Raw genomic sequence first — 19,142 nt, 5'->3', positions numbered from 1 at the left:
TCGAGCAGAGCTCGATCTTAAGGATAACGAACCAAGCCGAGCTCGAGCTTCTTATTGTTCGGCTTAACTCGGCTCGTTTACAACCCTATTCCTAAGTACCCATAATTCAATTCTTAACTATGATACATTGCAAGATATTTTCCTCCCGTAGAATAATAAACTTAGTCCAAGAATTATGATACATTGCAAGATATTTTCCTCCCAGTAGGATAATAAACTTAGAATGTGGACTGTTGAACCACCTGCTACAAGCTCTTCTAATGGTTGATGGAAGACTTGTGTGGAACCTATCTGGTAGCTAAAACTAATAAATTAACAAAAAAAATCTAAGCACCTCCTGATTTGAATCCCCTACCCTCGGTGTCCATCAAGCTCTTTCTTAATCCAAGTTTTCTGCTAAATATTCTTGTTATCGTGTGTTATTTTCTTTTATATTTTGACTATGCTTTTAACACTCTAATCATCACAAATCTAGTTGCCTCCAACCTTGAATTTCAGTTTGTATTGTGCAAGGCTTCATCAATAATTAGGCAGCCTTTATTCCACCAGCCTCTAGCGGGCTATATATGATTCTACACAATCTACAATGAAACAATATTAAATATAAACACTAATAATAACTTGAATAGGCTTTAAAATATAAAATGTTTTTAAATAATTCATTTCTTCCGCTCAACCCCAATATACTTAACTCAATCAGCTTTTAAAAAAAAGGGTAAAAGTTATGTCACAATAATATTTGAGAAATAGATCAGTAATTCACATGGAAGCAAAAACACCATCTATGAATGAGAATGATACATTTAACTTGGAATAGCCGTTTATCACAATCATAAAATAAAGCACCTAAATGCAACATACAAGTTGCAGATGGCAACCTTTTCATACTCATAATAAAGAAATTGACTTAAAAATATATTTGGCACGAAAAGGAAGACAGTGACAGGGATCATATTATATTATGAACTTTCAGTGTATCTTTTACGGCACTGTTCCTCCAGCCAAGATATAATATCATCAAGAACTTTAAAGATCATCTCATCTGATTCACCTTCTAGGATTGAATGATATGCACCTTCATACAAGTGCATTTTTTTGTCTGCGCTACTTGCCTTTTCATACAGAGCCTTGCTCACAGAAGGTTCTGTTACAACATCAGCCTCACCATGTAGAATTATCATGGGGAGGGAAACCTGGAACAGGAACATAACTTGGTCTCAACAAAGAAACTAACATTTTTATAAATTGTGCTTAAAAGGTTCAAACATCTGTGCAACCTCCCGGCTGAGGAAAAAACTGTGTTTGACACCCATTTCCAATGGGAAAGAATAACATTTTGTTTACATGGGTAGATAGATATAAAAAAAATGAAGGAAATGAAATCATGTAATCCATTTCTCTTGTTTACGTAGAAAGAAAGAGGAAAAATTTAATTGCAACCATCTCTATTTCATTTACAGGGCTCATTGTCTTAGATAAGCAAGAATATTTCACTTCATTTAACTTCATCGAGTAAACAAGATAAGAGAAATAGTGTAAATAAATTAGCACACGATCTCTCTCTTCTTTCTCTACACCTAAACTATCATTTCCCTTTTACATCATCCACTCCAAATAAAAAACAACATAAGATAAACTAAAGATGAATCATGTCGGTGACATACTGCATTATTTTGACTATGAGGAATAAGGCATTTTTCTCAAGACTCAGTTTCAGTATAATTAATTGGGCAGGTGTCGTTTAACAGTCAGCACAAGGATATGTATTTGCCTACCTAAGCTTTAGGAAACCTTCAGGCATAGTTTCCGTGGTAAAAATTTAGCATTCTCTAATAAACGTTGGCAACCTCAGGAAGAAACAGGATATTGGAAGTTTGAAAAACCAAACATATGTCAGTTTGCTAGTGAAGGCCATATTTAAATGAGAATTACATTTTGGATAACTACTAAGCATTCAAACAAAAACCAAGAAATCAACACTTAGTTATATGATATTTTGGTCCTGGACAGAGTTACAAATTTCTGTCACCAAAATGATTACCTTTCCTCTAAGATTGAACACACAATTTTTTACATACAATAATATAAAAGAGGTTAGATTGTACTTCATCGGAATTAAAATTGATCAGGAACAAGAAGAATGTTTCCCCCGTATCTCAATAAAAAAACACGGAAAATCAAAACCAACAAGAATCCCAGACCGTCCAACATATAGCCAAAAAGAAAAAGATTTCTTACTCCTAACTCAATTCCAATGAGCTCTCATGCATAATTTCATACTCCAGGTCAAACACATGTTGGATAGCTTTTCCAAAGTTTTGAAACCTTAGAATTAGTTTTTATTATACAACAAAAAAATGCAAAATCCAACTTAACAATTGTGTGATAATTAATAAAAAGGGCAGCCCGGTGCATGAAGCTCCCGTCATGCGGGATCCTGGGGAAGGATCCATTGTACGCAGTCTTACCCTGCTTTTTGCAAGAGACTGTTTCCCGGATTTGAACCCATGACCTTTTGATCACATGGCAACAACTTTACCGTTGCGCCAAGGCTGTGATAATCAATAACTGGAACAATTTATAGTAGCCACTAAGGAGTAGTGTAATATGTAAAACTGGTTAAGGCTTGACAGTTCATATCTAGCTGGTAATTGCCTTTCTTATAGGATTTTAGTAATACAGATCTATTACTCAAAAAGTGCAGTTGGCGTGACCCAACCAACCATCACAGCCAATGAGGATCTGTTTCCACAAAAAGAAGGCACAGGTGGAAAAGGCTACTGTTGTCGGTAAGCAACAAACGGCTAGGAGATCTTTAATCTTTTCTATCTTTCCCATTCTGTATGAACCAACTTTGGCTATAGTTTGCAAAGCATTGAAGTCCTTTAATGCTTCGCCTTTTGTGAATAGAGAGGACACTTCTTAAACCATGGCCTGTGTTAGGATAGAGGAGAATTATTCCAACCTTGAAACCCAAGGTATTCCTCTCTACCTAATACCTATATATAACCATTATTGAAGATATGGAACATTACAAATAGACCCCTTACATCTTATATGTTTACATACAAGTCTAATTAGCCCATAACATTTCCTTTAAGCGGTTTAAATATATTATTTGATTATTAGAAGTAATAAAAGGATCTCATTTGATTGCATTCTGACTCTGATCATTGTTTATATATATATACACACACTTTTGTCCTCTCATGAAACACAGGATTCGAGACTACATGCATCAAGTTTCTTTATTGCAGTAAAGCTTTAGTGACTCTGCAAGTGTGCATCCTATCTCAATCATCAAATGCTTAGCCAAAATGAGCTCATACATTCTTAGGGTCATGGTTTTATATTTTACCTCTACGCTCGGTCGCCATGATTGTTGTTCTTTTTCTATTGCTCTTATAGAAAAGAAGGTTGCTTCCTAAGAGTACCTAATAATCAAATATAGGTTGCCTCCTTGTAGCCTTGGTCATGACCTAGGGCGAAGTAAGGTTTGCCTTCTAAGGGTCAATTAGTGGCTCTCATTATCATGGTACTAATCTAATATTGAAATCCTAGGATGATCTATTGATTTAGTTTCTTATATGTCAACTTCTTCAAGCTTCAAGCATATTAAGTACATACTTGTATCGTGAAGAAAATGTTTCAATTGTGCAATTCCGGTGTAGTCAACCCATACTAATATTATATTATCCATATAAACAACAAAAGAATATAATTCTTGACTGAGAAATGAGTTGGAGTGAGTGATTCATACTTTTGGTCATGACATACTAAAAAAGGTTAAGCTAAACTCCCAAACCAAGCTCAATTAAACTCTCAGTATTTTAGTTTGTACAAGAACTTCTTAAGCTTCAGCCATACAATTAATTAACCACTTATCCTAAAAGCTGATGATAGCAAAGGACCAATTTAACTATTTTTCTTTTTAATACACCCCTTTCATTTGTCGACAAGTATACTTCAATTAATTAGCTCAAACCCAACACATGAAATGATTTTTCTACACAAGTAGGCTTATTTAGATATTAGTTTAGTACTTTAATAGCCAATGACTGAATGCATAAAACTTGTACCATGACTTGTTCATGTTTTCCGGTGGTGGACATTGTAGCTGAGTCAATTTCTAAAAAATTACCATGAAAATTATGCAAAATATTCAAAGGGTACTCTAGTTAAACATCCAAGGTGAGTCTTTCTATTTATGAAACAACAAATTACTTTAACATAATCCAACAAGATTCACTATTTGAGAATCCAAAATTTAAGAAAAAGGTAAGTAACACATACTTCCTCTAATCGGCGTTCAATCTCTTGTGTAGTTTTAAGCATCTCTAAAGCTGTTCTCAACCGTGGTTTATCCTTGTAAGCAATAACATTATAGGAGCACTGCATCCAACAAGGCATCAAACCACATAAGCTAACAGATTTATATATCAGTTATAGAAAAAAAGGATAAAACCAGTTCTAACTGTAGCAAATGTATACTCCATCAAAGGTGTGCCCTCATTAACCTCTTCCTAGAAGTATAGCACAAGTGAATTATTTATACAATGGTCATCATAATTGAAAATGAACCTGTTTTCGTTTTTTTATATCCTTAAATGCCATCTCAGCTAAATCTTTCTGAGGGACTAACTTCACTCTTGGAAGAACTTTTGCCATGCAAATTAGAATTTGCTGAACAGGCCAAGGTGGAACAACATTGTCTGCCATCTAACATTCAAAATGCTACATAAGTGAGAAATTGTAGGCCTCTGAGATATTTAGTAAATGAGGCATGAATACCTTGCACATTGGTGCAACTAAAATAGCACCATCCCAAAAACAAGGTTGTTTGAAATGCACTTTCAGGGCAACCGCCCCACCCATAGACTGCCCAAATAGAAAGCTGGGAAGCCCTTGGTATTCAGGGTTCTCTGGAAGATCATAGATGTGAACAGTTAAATAAACAATATAAGGGAGTACATCAAGAGGCAAAAATGTCCTCACTATTTCAGTTGTTAAATGGACAATGTCAAAATATTTCGACAGATGAAGCTGATATTATGTTATCATCCATATATATGTGTGCGTGTATAAATTCTTGGCTTATTTTTTGACTTGGAAACCGAAGGTGAGGCCATACATCAATAAGTGTAATTCTGAAGTGTGGGGCTCGGGCCATACATCATAATGCTGTAAATGCACTAGCATTAGAAAATAAGTATGATTATAAATCAGATTAATATTGTATCCCCATGAAATTTTGATATAAATTCAAAGGATCTAACTTGGGAGAACAACTGTGGTAATCCCTGTCAATCAACAAAGTGAACTATAAAAATCCTTGGAAAAGCACAACCTACCTTTAATTCTTGAGAAGCACTCTATTACGTCATCCACGAGTAAATCAAAACTTGGTATATATCCATGCAGTCCTTCAGAAAGACCAAATCCAGGGTAATCCATTGCAAAGACTCCATATCCAGCTGATGCAATCTTCTTTGAAATCCCTAGGAAAAAAGGATGAATTTGTGTGCTAAAATCACAACTTAGGATCATATTCTTTGCTAATATAGTAAGTCTGCAGTAGAGCAAACACCTTCAAAAAAAAATGTACAAGTGTCTCCATAGCCATGACAGAAACAAACAAGGCCCTTTAATCTACAATGTTCTGGAAACCAACTTTTCTTGAAGATCTCAATGCCTCTTGAGTTTACCTCATATGACTACATAGGGAGAAATTAATTAGTATCAACAAACTTAAGTGTATCAGTCTGGTCCATAAAATTTTATACAAGCCTAAAAAGGGGAAAAGAAAAGGTAAATTTCTAAGCGCTTGCAAAATTTTCAGTCTTTTTCCATTAACATTAGGGCCCTTCTAAAGAAGAACTAAAAATATTTTGAACTGCTGCACTAAAATAAAGTTCTTCAATAAGATCGATATGACCGAGTAGGGACAGTTATGAGTGCAATGGGTAATAAAGTAATGCTAATAGGAAGTATAATACCTCTTCCATTCTAATTCCCAGGTATTGGGCCTGCAATGAAGGAAAACAAAGTAGTGAGAGCTCTCCCCCACCAATGGTTTAGTTTTCCAATCCAAAATGGTAAATGCACAGTTGCATCAAAACCAATAAAAATTATGAAACTAAAATTCACAAATATCAAATCTGCAATGAAAAAAGAAAAGCAGAAAAAAAAATAATTCAAAGAATCAAGTAGTTCCAATGGAATGGATTGGAATGCAGGGCCTCTACTTTACATTATTGTGGTGCATAATTAGACTAAAATCATTTAATGTAATCAATAAACTATGATTCACGTGTTAAGCATAACAAACAAACAAGTTTAAGTCTTAGGTAAAATATTACGTGATTCAAATATTTCTTTAGAATTTATTTTAGCATAGAATACCCACCTTTGCATGGTTAAACTTAAAACCCATGCAAGAGAATGTTCACATCGTAACTCTTCAGAAGACATTTATTTGTTAAAAAAAAATTGTACTAGTATGGAAAATTAATTACCTCCTATTTTTCCTATTTTAATTCTAGGAATCAAGGAGATTGGTATACAAAAGTAACAATCTGGATCATTATTATTCAATAAACCTAGCAATAATAACACATCTGTAATATGATAAACATCACAAATCACAACCATAAGGACTCAATTAAAAAATATCTAGTGCCAGGATAACATTATCACTACTGACTATGTCATAATGTCAACCAAATCTGCACAATATTGTGACTAATATTGAGATATTTTATGTTCCTACTCTTGTAGACAGATTCTAACTAATGTCAAGATACTTTATGCTCATATTCCTCTTAGTCACTTTATTATGTGGGCATTTTATTATGTGGTGGTTATTATCATCCTGAAGGTGTGCTTGAGGAATTGGTTGCCTTTCATCAAGAAAATAATTGCTGGAGATGGCTAGGAGCAAAATACTTTACTGTGCTTGTTTTCGTAGGACCTAATGCTAAACTAGCATCAAAATTGAACCCTCAAATCATTAAAAAAAAGGACAAAATTAAGAGCCTCACACAAATTAAAAGTAAAATATTTTACTAATTGAAAGCTGAAAGATGCATAAACACAAATGCCTTTTATAGACTTAATACTACCTAAATCAGAAAAGAAATATCTCAATAATCCCAATATACACTTGTCAAATTAAAAGAATGAGCAAACTAAAATAGCCATTAAACTTTTACCAAATTTAAAAGTCCTGGTGTAGCACAACAAACAACTCAACTCGCCAAAAGAGCGAAAATATTATTAATTCAAACATGATCCAGCGCAAGGAATCCTAACCTCTTCTATAAATATGAGACCGGTTCTTCATAAAAAATAAGACTTACCTAAAATTTTTAACAAATTCTCAAATAAATCTTAACAAACCTTTTTTAAAATTTATACGAACTCTGAAATAAATCTAAACAATCTTTTAAATAAAACCTAACTACAATATTCTACCCCACCAAGAGAAATGTAACTCCATAGAGTAAGGGAACAAGATGTTCTGTCAATTTCTACAACACCTCGCATAGGTATGGAGTACGGAGTGGACAAACAGTGAGTGTTTCTGTAAGAGATGACTTTATTGTCTCTTTTTTTTTCTATAATCGATGTATCTTAAACACATAGGAGACCAGTGTAGTGAACTAAGTACCTTATAGTGCTTCCATAAGAAGTTAGTGTTACTTATGTATCAGTGACCATCTCAATCATATAGGTCAATTGCATCGAGAGAGAGGCAGAACTAGAGTCGGAGTGGCAAGAGTACAACTTATGGACAAATCAATAAATAAAGGAGGTACAAATGTCCCTTGATAAGATATTAAATCCTCTATATTGAAAATTAAGCTAATGTTTAATTTATAAATTAAACCAAGGATATAAGCATTAGAGCCCTTATTTTCTTTTTTAATATGGAAAAGACCAGCAGAGAAAGCATGAAGTTTCTTGTGGTCGTATTTTGGAAACCACTCGCGCACAAATGCAAATAAGGGCATACTCTCTTACATGATATTTCTTTTTTCGACAATGTGAATTTATATGAATTTTATAAAGATCATTAGTGCAAATTTTCTCTTAAATAGGGATGCATTTCTCAAATATGCTCTCTCAATTGACTCTGAAAGGTAGAAGGTGGTAGGTAAGGGAATGACTTATAAATATAATACCAAATCCATTAAGTGACAACCTTTAAACCCATAGTCAATCCCAAATAGACTTTTACCCGTAAAATGATTTACAAAATTATTATAAATAAACTCAAGAATGGGCAACTCCTCAATTTGGCAATTAGTTTGATGAAGTGTAAATAGTTGGCCATCAGTTGTGGATGAAATGTAAATGACAAATTAAATTGTTTTCCAAATAGTTTCCTTAGGGTTTTCTAAAAATAGCTAACACTCTTAAAATATCCATATCACACGATTGATGTGTGTAATGAACTTAGATATATGAGATAAATCATTGGTCTTATTATAGGGAATAAAATGTCATTTTAGCGAATAAAATAGCTAACACTCTTAAAATATCCATATAAATGATTTCAACAATTAGTATCAGAGCCCAAGTCATCATGTCTTGGATTTCATCTGTGAAATTTGATTATGGCAGAGGAGGGGGGCTAAGGATCTGTTAGTGTAACAAGGCATGGTGAAGGCATTATACGAAAAGAAACCAAAAGGAATGGAGAAGATAAATTGAGAGGAACTACAAGTGCAGGTTGTGACAACTATTAGGCTTTGTCTAACTATGTATCATGTATGGATGACGAATCATCAGTGACAGTTTGGTAGAAATTTGAAAGTTGGTATATGTCCACATCATTGACAAACAAGATTTATCTTAAGTAGAAGTTATTTGGGCTTAAGATGTCAAAGGACACAGATCTGAGTCAACATATTCAATCAGATTATAAGCGATTTGAAACAGGTTGATGTAAAGATCGGAAAAAAAGGCGCTGATGTTGCTGAATTCTTTACCAACATCTCCTACGTATGAAAATTTAGTTATAACTCTGATTAGGGGGGCTCCCAAGTTGGAAGATGTCACAAGTGCCCTGTTGGGCTTTCATTATTGAAAGAAAGCTAGTGATGAGATTTCTCAAAGTAAAGAACTTGTGGTGAGAGGTAACAAAAAATGTGGCAGAAAAAATCTCAAAATGGATTGGATAACAATAGAGCCCGATCTAAATTGAGAAAGAAGAAGATCACATGTTACAAGTGTGGGATAAAGGGGCATATTAAGCGGGATTATCCAAGGAAAAAAGAAAGTGAATGTAGAAAAACTGTCAATATTGTGGATGAAAAAAATTCAGATAGCGGTGATGGTGATATGCTTTCTATTTTATCTAGTTTAGAGCACATGACAGATACTTGGAAATCAGATTTAGCATGTTCCTATGATATGACACCCAACAAAGATTGGTTTGACATGTACACGTGAGTAAATTGAAGTTCCATTCTGATAGATAACGATATATCCTGCAAAGTTATTGGAATAGGAAAATATCATAATTAAAATATTTGATGGTGTGGTTAGAACGTTATGCGAAGTTAGACATGCACCGGACCTAAGGAAAAATCTGATTTCATTGGACACTTTAAATTGTAATGGTTGTAGTTATAAATTTATAGGTGAAGTAATGAAAGTGAGTAAAGGTGTTCTGACAGTGATGAAAGAATAAAAACTAGCTGGAAACATTTATAAATTGCTAGGTACCACAATTATAGGTGGAGTTGTCGTTGTAGAATCCAAATCAAATAATGCAATTTTGTGGCATATGCAACTGGGTCATATATGGGATAGTGTGGAATGATGGAACTTTATAAAAGAAATTTATTGAAGGTTGTCAAGACATGCAAACTCGATTTTTGCAATTATTGTGTTCTTGGAATGCATTTAAGACGGTCACACAAGACAAAGGGAATTCGATTATGTTCATACAGATCTCTGAGACCGATCAGCATCACGTGGAGGAAATATGTATTTTGTGACTTCATGCGACACAAGTTAGAAATTTTTACAAAGTTCAAGATGTAGAAAATTGAAGTAAAGAAAGAAAAATTAAATGTTGATAGATTAGATAATGACACTGAGTACACTGATTCAAAATTTCAAAAATTTTGTGAGTAGCATTGGATCAAAAGACACTTTAACACCACAACAAAATGGTGGAATAAAATAAATAGAATGATAATTAAGAAAGCTGGATATGTCAAATTGAATGTAGGGCTTACAAAGTACTTCTGGCAGAGGCAGTGAATATAGCATGTTTCTTAATTAATAGATCACCGAGGATAGCGCTAAATGGGAAAGTATTAGAGGAGGTGTGAATAGGTAGTAAGACTGACTACTCCAATTTGAGAATGTTCGGATGTCCAGCTAACATGCATGTTTCTAGTAAGGGCAGATTGAAGCTGGCTGCAAATTCTAGACAATGTGTTTTTCTAGGTTATCAAAAAGGGGTGAAAGACTTTAAGCTTTGGGATCCTAAGGTAAACAAATTAGTGATTAGTAGAGAAGTGATCTTTGATGAAAAAGTCATGTTACAACGTACTCAAGGAGATGAAAAACAACTGCCAAAAAAGTGCAACAATAATAAGGATGTGGTGCAGGTGAACAGTGCTAGCTTAAAGAATAAGGAGCATCATACTACAACCACAAAGACGACCAGACGTACCATGAAACCACCCACCAGGTATAGTTTTGAGGACTTGGTTTCTTATGTACTTATCACTAGTAGTAGAGTTCCCACAACTTTTCAATAGCTCAGACAAAAATATATGGATGATTGCTATGGTGGAGGAGATAGAGTCTTTGCATAAGAACCAAATATGGGATTTGGTGGAACTTCTAGCAAGGAAGAGGACTATAGGATGCAAATAGGTATATGAGAGAAAAGAAGTCGTATTAGAAAATAAGGAAGAAAAATTCAAGGTTTGTCTAGTAGCAAAGGGTTACTCAGAAAAGAGATTGACTATGATGAGTTTTTTCTCCTATAATCAGACATATTTCCATCAAGGCAATGTTGTCTATGGTAGCATATTATGATATGCAGTTGGAGCAAATAGACTTAAAAATAGCTTTTCTCCATGGTAATTTGGAGGAACAAATTGATGACACGGCCAAAGGGTTTAGTTAGCATGGGCAGGAGCACTTAGTGTGTAAATTAAAAAAATCGCTTTATGGGCTGAAGTAGTGCAATGGTACCAATGATTTGACTCCTACATGATTCATGATGACTATAAAAGATGTGAGTATGATTATTACATTTATGTGAAAAACCTTAATGATGATTCTCTTATTTTATCGTTACTTTATGTGGATGATATGTTGATTGTTGCGAAAAGTATGAGTGCGGTCATGGTTTAAAATCTCGAGCCGTATCGGAGTTTTGATTTATGACCGGAATGATACGATTTCGGTATCGTATCGTGTCATGCCGATATGGTTTCAATATTTTTTAAATATAAATATACTAATTTTTTTAAAAAATAAATATTAAAAGATACAAAAATTTAAAATAAAATAATTTTTTAAAAAATGAAAGAAAAAATATGAGATCATTACACCTCTATATGATAATAAATAAAAAATTTATAATATATTTTCAAAAATAAAATATATATATATAAAATTAATGAGATAATTTTATTAGGTTTTGATTAAGCCTATTTAGAGTATCAATATTATAGCTAGGAATTGATTAAAATTATTAACCTAACGTTTAAGTTTAATCTTAAGTTTTTTTTCTACATCATTGTGCATGAATCCCCGTCGTGATCTCGCGACCTGGCACCCTCCGCGGGGGCGTTGAGGGCATATGTGAAGTCGTGACACCTTCCGCAATCTCGCAAGGCCACGATCGACCTCGCAATGACCTCACAAGGCCATCACAACCTCATAACGACCTCGTGGGCCTTGTGACTGTGGTGCCGGTAGGTACTGATGGCGATCCTACGCCGGAATAATAAATATCGCCTATTTTGAGCGACACAACTCGGTATTTCAATCCATGAGTGAGGTTAATAAATTGAAAATTTTATTGAGTAAAGAATTTGAAAAGGAAGATTTGAGTGCAACCAAAAAAATTGTTAGAATGGAAATTCATAGGGACAAAACCTGTTGGGAGATTATGGGTATCTCAATGCAGTTATATTGCGAAGCTATTAGATAGGTTTAACATGGGTAATGCAAAATTTGTGAATACACCGTTGGCGCATTATTTCCAAGGTTCTAAAATTCGCTAGGCGCTAGTCGGGCGGCAGACGAGCGCCTAGCGCCTAGGCCACCTAGGCGGGGACTAAGCGCCGCCAGACGGATTCCTCGGTATCCCTTATTTTATGTGGACTGTGGACAATGTCATATGCAAATCTGAATGTTGTCTTAAACAATTTTATAGCAACGGAGATCTAACTATGTATGCATAAATGCATACTTTCCAATACCAAAAAATAAAAAATTAGAAAAGAAAGCCAACAATTTGGTGCAAAGGAAATATAATAGACTCAGTAAATACGAGCAAAAGAAATAGTTGAACAAACATGCAGTGAGTCATCATAGATTATGTAGTAAACAGTATACCATATATCCAACTTGAATTTTAAAATCTTGTTATAAGCTAAAACAACTTTAGTGGTGAAAAACATTAGAAAATATCAAAATAGTAGCAAGAGTTCAAATCAAGATTATATCATTGTGAACTACTAAGCAAAATATAATTGTTGAATAACATAAATCATACATTAACAAAATGAGTTCAAAATTACACAACTAATAATATCTTATAGACTCATATTTATTCTACTTCTTCTTCATAATTTTCAACAACTTGTTCTTCATCAGACACAAACTTAATATCATTATTGTGATCCTCCTCTTCTTCTTCAGATGCAACATCTTCATGAAATTCTCTCACTCTAGAGCTTCTTCGGGGTTGTAGATTTTCATCTGCTCCACTTGCTTCATCAACCCTTTGCTAAGTGAGCCCGGAACCTAGTTCAACTTTATCATCTTCCCAACCATCCACAATCCAAACTTGTGCATTTGAAGCATCTTTTGCAAGAAAGACATCGACATTTCTTTCTTTTTCTCTTTTTTGTTTGTTCAACAATCTAGCATTAAATTGGACAAATACTAGATTGTTCAACCTATTGACATCCAACCTATTTCTTTTCTTTGTATGAATCTAAAAAAAAAAGAAAGTAAATATTATAGTTAGTATATGAATATAAATGTTAAAAAATATAGCTAATTTAATTAAAGACCGAAAGTTTAAAACTTACTCCTTCAAATGTACTCCAATTTCTTTCACACCCAGATGATCTTGTAGTTAATGAAAGTATCCTCAATGTCACCCTTAGCAAGTTGGGTGTGTGAGCACCGTATGTACTCCACCATGCACATGGATCAAATGTATCATCATTTTTTTCTCATGCTTTTGCTGCCAATGTTTTTCCAAATAACCCAGTCTTATCTCTATATTTTGCAAATTCCTTGTTAATAATTGTATCTCATAGATTTAACTCATTGGCATGCAAAATTTTCATGCATTCAAAAATCCCCATCGTGACCTCCTCATAAAGAGCAATATAACTATCTTTATAGTAACAATAAGGATTCAACAAAAAGGCAGTGGTATGCAATGCTGTATCAAGTCTATTTTTCATTTTGACTCAATAATGACTATGATAGGCTGATAATTTGATTTCACGTTGTTCAGAGCCACCTTGATATCTTCTTTAGCTTGAAAAAGCTCCCCATATAGAAACCCCATCGATGGCTTTCTATCTTCATCTACCAATCGAAGAACTCTTACCAAAGGAGCAAATATTTTCAAACAAAGTGACACCATTCCAAAAACTCATCCTTATCACTGTAGAGTATGCCAATTTTCCTTTGTTTTTGATCATTTACATTTCTCCCACGTATCACTTGTAAACATGGCCCTTAAACTAACTTTTTTTTTAATCAAACTTTGTAATGTGAGGAAATTTGATGCAAATTTGGTAACTCCTGGTCAGATTATATCTCTCTTCTTCGTGAAACTTCTCATCAATGACAAAGTCTTATGGTGAACATAGATGAAAATGGTAAAAGACTTGGCTTGCTCAATAACATTTTTGTATCGTGGAAGTTTGCCAATACTTTCAAGCATGAGATTAACCGTGTGAGTTGCACATGAACTCTAAAAAATCCCAGATCGCTTTTCTCTCATCAATTTAGCTGCAGCCATATTGTTGGTGGCATTGTTTGTTACAATCTGACCAATATTCTGAGCTCTTACTTGTTCAACACACTTGTCAACATACTCAAAAATAAGTTCAACTGTATGCGCTTCGTCTGAAGACTCCTTAAACTCTAAAAATGTAGAACCTCCTTGCAATTAACACACAAATTTAAGATGCTTCTTTTTCTATCACTCCATGCATCTGTCATGATCGAGCACTCATTCTTTGCCCATTCTTCTTCATGTTTCTTCAGCAATTGTTTTGTTCTTTCAACTTCGGCTTTCAACAGTGGCTCCCTAAGTTGATATTGAGTTGGAGGCTTGAATCCTGGTCCAAATTGACCCACTACCTCCATTCATTGCTTGAAGCTATCATTATCAACAGTATTGAATGAGATTCCATTTTCATAAACTCATCTCCTAACATATTGTTGAACTTGTTGAGTTCTCTCTTTGAAAAGAGGTTCATTTATATTTTTTTGTCGAAACACTTTACTCGCACTTGAACTTACATTTTCTGGAGCAATTACTAATGCATATCTATTCATGGGGCCAAGTGGAAGAGCTTTTTTAATTCCGACCATCCCTTCAATTTCAAGACCTTCTTCGTCTAGAGAAATAGACACCTCTGCTCTACAACTTTGTTCTTCCATTATTTTGTTCTTCTTTCTGTTTCTCCCTTCTAAAATAGCATGTTTGCACTTATTTTTGTCTTCTTGAGATGCTTTTTGACGACCAGATACATTTCCAGGTATATTTCCAATGTGCTCCTTGATCCTATACACTCCCCTGACATTGTTTTTCCACATAATTTGCATTAATTTTGTCGAGGTTCTTAGGATCAATCAATATCCCAAACTCCCATCCAATGTCATTTAACTTTCTTCTAAAAATCCCGGATTCGGGTTGAGTGACAGCACTGTCGAAGATGGATTGCTTGCCATTATAATAATAGATGACCTGAAAAAAGTATATATAACAACATAATATGATAATAAAATTAAATTATACCATATGATACAAAATATAACATTAACAAGTCTGAGAATTTTTTTTTATATATCTTAATCTAATTAATAAAATTTATTAGATATTTATTAAAAAAATATATTTTTAATATATTTTTTAAAATTTTTAAATCTGTTTTATATAAATTAATAATGTTTATTGGAATTTTTAAAATTTTAATTTAATTTTTATATTTTTAAAACTGATTTATATAAATTAATAATATTTATTAGAATTTTTAAAATTTTAATATAATTTTAATACTTATAAATCTGATTAATATAAATTAATAATATTTATTAGAATTTTTTAAATTTTAATAGTTATAAATCTGATTAATATAAATTAATAATATATAAAATTTAAAAATCTGATTTATATAAATTAATAATATTAATATGTATTAGAATTTTTTAAATTTTAAATATAATTTTTATATTTTTAAATCTGATAATTGATAAATGATAATATTTATTAGAAATTTTTAAATTTTAAATATAATTTTTAAATCTGTTATCTAAATTAATAATATTTATTAAAAAATTTAATTTTAAATATATTATTTATATATTTAAATCTGATTATATAAATTAATTATGTTTATTAGAATTTTATATATAATTTTTATATATTTAAATTTGTTTATATAAATTAATAATATTTATTATAAAAATTAAAATTTAAAAATTTAAAATATATATATATAATTGGGATAATTTAATTAGGCTTTATGAACCCTATTATTGAAATTATCCCGGTTAGGAATTGTTTTATTTTATTAAATCCTAAAAAAATTTATGCACAGTAACAAAGCGTTAAAACTCGCGGCGACGGTGCGGACGCCACCGGATGCCTTGCGGGAGGCATCTGGCGTCGCCGAAAGCATCTCTGGCGCATCCAGCGAAGTCCGATGCTGCTTCCAGCAACACCGTTATCGTCGTGGAAGCAACGCAGGACTTCGCCGGACGCGTCCGGCGATGCTTCCAGCGGCGCTGGACACCCTGTGACACGTTTGGCGCCGCTGGAGAGTTGCCGCGACGACGAATCATGAGGAGAAACAAAATAAAAATAGCAGAAACAAAACAAATTAAGAGAAACAAAAATAAAAACTTACCGGAAGCGACGAAGCCGAAGCCGCGATGAGAGAAGATGAAGAGCCGGCGATGAGAGAAGTCGAAGAGCCGGCGATGAGAGAAGTTGAAGAGCCTTGTGCAAATTAGGATTTAGTATTAAAAGCCTAAAAATATGCCAAAAATATCGAGGTCCGCCGAGCCCGCCGAAGCCTAGTGAGGGCCACCGAGGACCGCCTAGGTCACCCGCCTGGCTAGTTTCCGGCACGATTTGTGCGGCACCTAGGCGGCCGCCTAGGGCGATATTTCGAACACTGATTATTTCAAACTGTCCATTGCACGGTGCTCAAAGATAGATGATGAGGTTCAAGACATATCAAAGGTTCCATATACTAGTGGAGTGGAGTGTTTGAAGTATGCTATGGTTTGCACAATACCAGATTTGGTGTATGTTGTCGTATGTTGTTAGTGTAGTGAGCAAGTTTCTTTCAAATCCTAGCCACCAACATTAGGATGTAGTTAAGTGGATTTTTAGATACTTGAGAAATACTATAGACTATGGTATCATGTTCAACAAGTGATCTTTAGTTGTGGGATATATAGATGCAGACTATGTAGTGGATTTGGATGACCAAAGGTCTAGCACAAGATATGTGTTCACTCTTGTGGGAGGACCCATTTGTTGAAAGTCTATGGTACAACCTATAGTTGCATTATCCACTACTGAGTCGAAATACAAGGCAATAGCGGAAGCTGCTAAGAAAATATTATGGCTTACAGAGTTGGTCAAAGAATTGAGCGTTCAACAAGGTGGAATCAATTGTATTGTGATAGCTAGAGTGTCATCTATTTAGCGAAAAATCAGGTGTATCATGCGAGAACCAAGTATGATATAAGGTTTTACAAGATCATATATAAGGTTTCTCTCATTTTTCTTTTGGGATACTTCATATATTTGTCATAATTGTTGCACAATTTCAACAAGTAAACATATCCTAACAAAAAATAAAATCAATATCTCTATGGTAGCTTAACTTGAGGATGTGGGTTTCAAGATATGCCCTGATTAAGGGGAGCTAAAGTTAAAGGGAGCCTTGAGTTTCTAATTGTCGTGATGCGCACTTAAAGTTATGTCTATTATTATTGTTTTCTAACTTAAAAGAATTGCCAGTCTGATCATAGGGAAGTCAGTTAAGAAAGCCAACTTGCACAATTTCCTATTAATTAGCAATCCTTGGGCCATGATGGAACGCCCAGGATAATTTGCTTATTCGCTGGCACTACAAATGTGGTGCCGAAATTCAGACGTAACCTTCTCTTTAATCCCATAACGAAGATAAGTAAGTATAACGAGAGTGAAAACCTTGAACAAGCAGTGGTCGATCCCAAGTTGGATTATCTTAAAGGCGTCTCGGACCCTGCGGCGTTCAGGGGCCTGGTCAAGAGTGGCCTCGGTCACCATCCTCACAAGACGATCGTCCACGCCCTCCCAGCCCATGGCGGCGGCAGTCAGGGCCATCGTCGCTGCGGCCAAGGCCCTTCTTCCTTTGCTCACCTTCGTCCTCCTTGTGCTTGTTACTGTGCTTGCGGACCCAACCCCAGCCCTAATGAAGGAAGTAAGACCCAGAAGCTTAGGATAAAGTAGCAAGCAGCGGTCGTGAATCATATTTTTTTTTCCCCTTTTCTTTTTCGTTTTCTTTTTTAATAGGGTTAAGTCCAGAATATAAAAACAAATACATAAATAAATCATGGACAATTGTCGTTAAAAAAATATAGATTTTCAGTTTTAACCTCCCTACAAAAATTAAAAAGATGTCTTTTAAATAAACATTAAAATAGTATTAATATATTTTTTATTTTAAAAATATTATTATGGTAGTAGTTATGTAGTTATAACCATAACTATCATAATTTATTAAAATAAACCAGCTCAATTTAATCAAAATTACTACGCTACACTATAGGATCTTAGTTTTGTAAACAATAATATAATTTAATTAATAAAGTAAAAAATATAAATCTTATAATTATAAAACGTTATAAAATAATTACTTTACAATTATTCTTTTAAGTATTTTGAAATATATGTACAATAGCTTCATTATTAACTATTAAAAATATTTTTTTTCCTAGACAATAAAACTCTCATTCATTAAACTATGACTCATTCAATTGTGTAACTTGTCTTTCATAATTTTCATAGTAGAAAATTCTCTTTCTACTGTCATACCTACAACCAGTAGAATTAATATCAATATCAAAAGATTATAAATTAATGAGTACATTATACTTTTATTTGATATAACTAACTTCTCTAAACGTTGATATTTTATTAGAACACATTTCATATATATATATATAAATTCCAAGTTGATCAACAAGTACTATTAGATCAAATATTGAGAAATCTTATAAATAAAACTCAATTAGTTATATCAATTTTTTTTTGGTCAAAAGTCAAAAATAAATTTTGTGAACACAAACAAGAAGTAACTTCATACCTATATATATCTGGGATATGATCATTTAACTCTTAAAGTTACATATCAACAACATTATAAAATAAATCAACACAATAGTGATGTAAATTTCTAATGTCGGTGGATTATGATGGGGAGCACCACATGGTGCCTAACGTGTGAACATATCATCCATTATGAAAACATCAATGTAATGTTGTTGATAAAACTGTGAAATTTTTCTAAAAATGAATTTTAATCATCATCTTTCATATTTTGGAGTTGTTGTTTGCATGGTTGTACCAAATTCATTGCATTCATAATATTTTAATCTTTCTTTTACAATGTCATCGATAATTCATT

At 33.4% G+C, this 19,142-nt stretch overlaps 1 protein-coding gene across 1 annotated transcript; it reads right to left on the bottom strand.

Moving 5' to 3' along the window:
* Positions 1-758: 758 nt before the first annotated feature.
* LOC122006983 (caffeoylshikimate esterase-like) lies at positions 759-17,996 on the bottom strand. Its single transcript, XM_042562701.1, has 8 exons — positions 17,684-17,996; positions 5,997-6,026; positions 5,588-5,714; positions 5,352-5,498; positions 4,792-4,922; positions 4,582-4,719; positions 4,294-4,392; positions 759-1,193 (listed from the first exon to the last, which is right to left on the bottom strand). Exons 1-8 carry the CDS (start codon positions 17,984-17,986, stop codon positions 960-962), a joined length of 1,209 nt encoding a protein of 402 aa, XP_042418635.1. The 5' UTR covers positions 17,987-17,996; the 3' UTR covers positions 759-959.
* Positions 17,997-19,142: the final 1,146 nt, after the last annotated feature.

The sequence above is a fragment of the Zingiber officinale genome, chromosome 7B (genome assembly GCF_018446385.1).
Source record: "Zingiber officinale cultivar Zhangliang chromosome 7B, Zo_v1.1, whole genome shotgun sequence".
Lineage (NCBI taxonomy): Eukaryota > Viridiplantae > Streptophyta > Magnoliopsida > Zingiberales > Zingiberaceae > Zingiber > Zingiber officinale.
This window is presented reverse-complemented; position numbering and strand designations above follow the sequence as displayed.

What these genes read in the sequence shown, in the direction of transcription:
- LOC122006983 (XM_042562701.1), bottom strand. Translation starts at nt 17,986, where the DNA reads ATGATTCACGACCGCTGCTTGCTACTTTATCCTAAGCTTCTGGGTCTT. An exon ending in TAGTTGCACCAATGTGCAAG is followed by an intron (nt 4,720 to 4,791) that starts GTATTCATGCCT and finishes TTTGAATGTTAG; the next exon opens with ATGGCAGACAATGTTGTTCC. An exon ending in TTGAACGCCGATTAGAGGAA is followed by an intron (nt 1,194 to 4,293) that starts GTATGTGTTACT and finishes TTCCTGTTCCAG; the next exon opens with GTTTCCCTCCCCATGATAAT.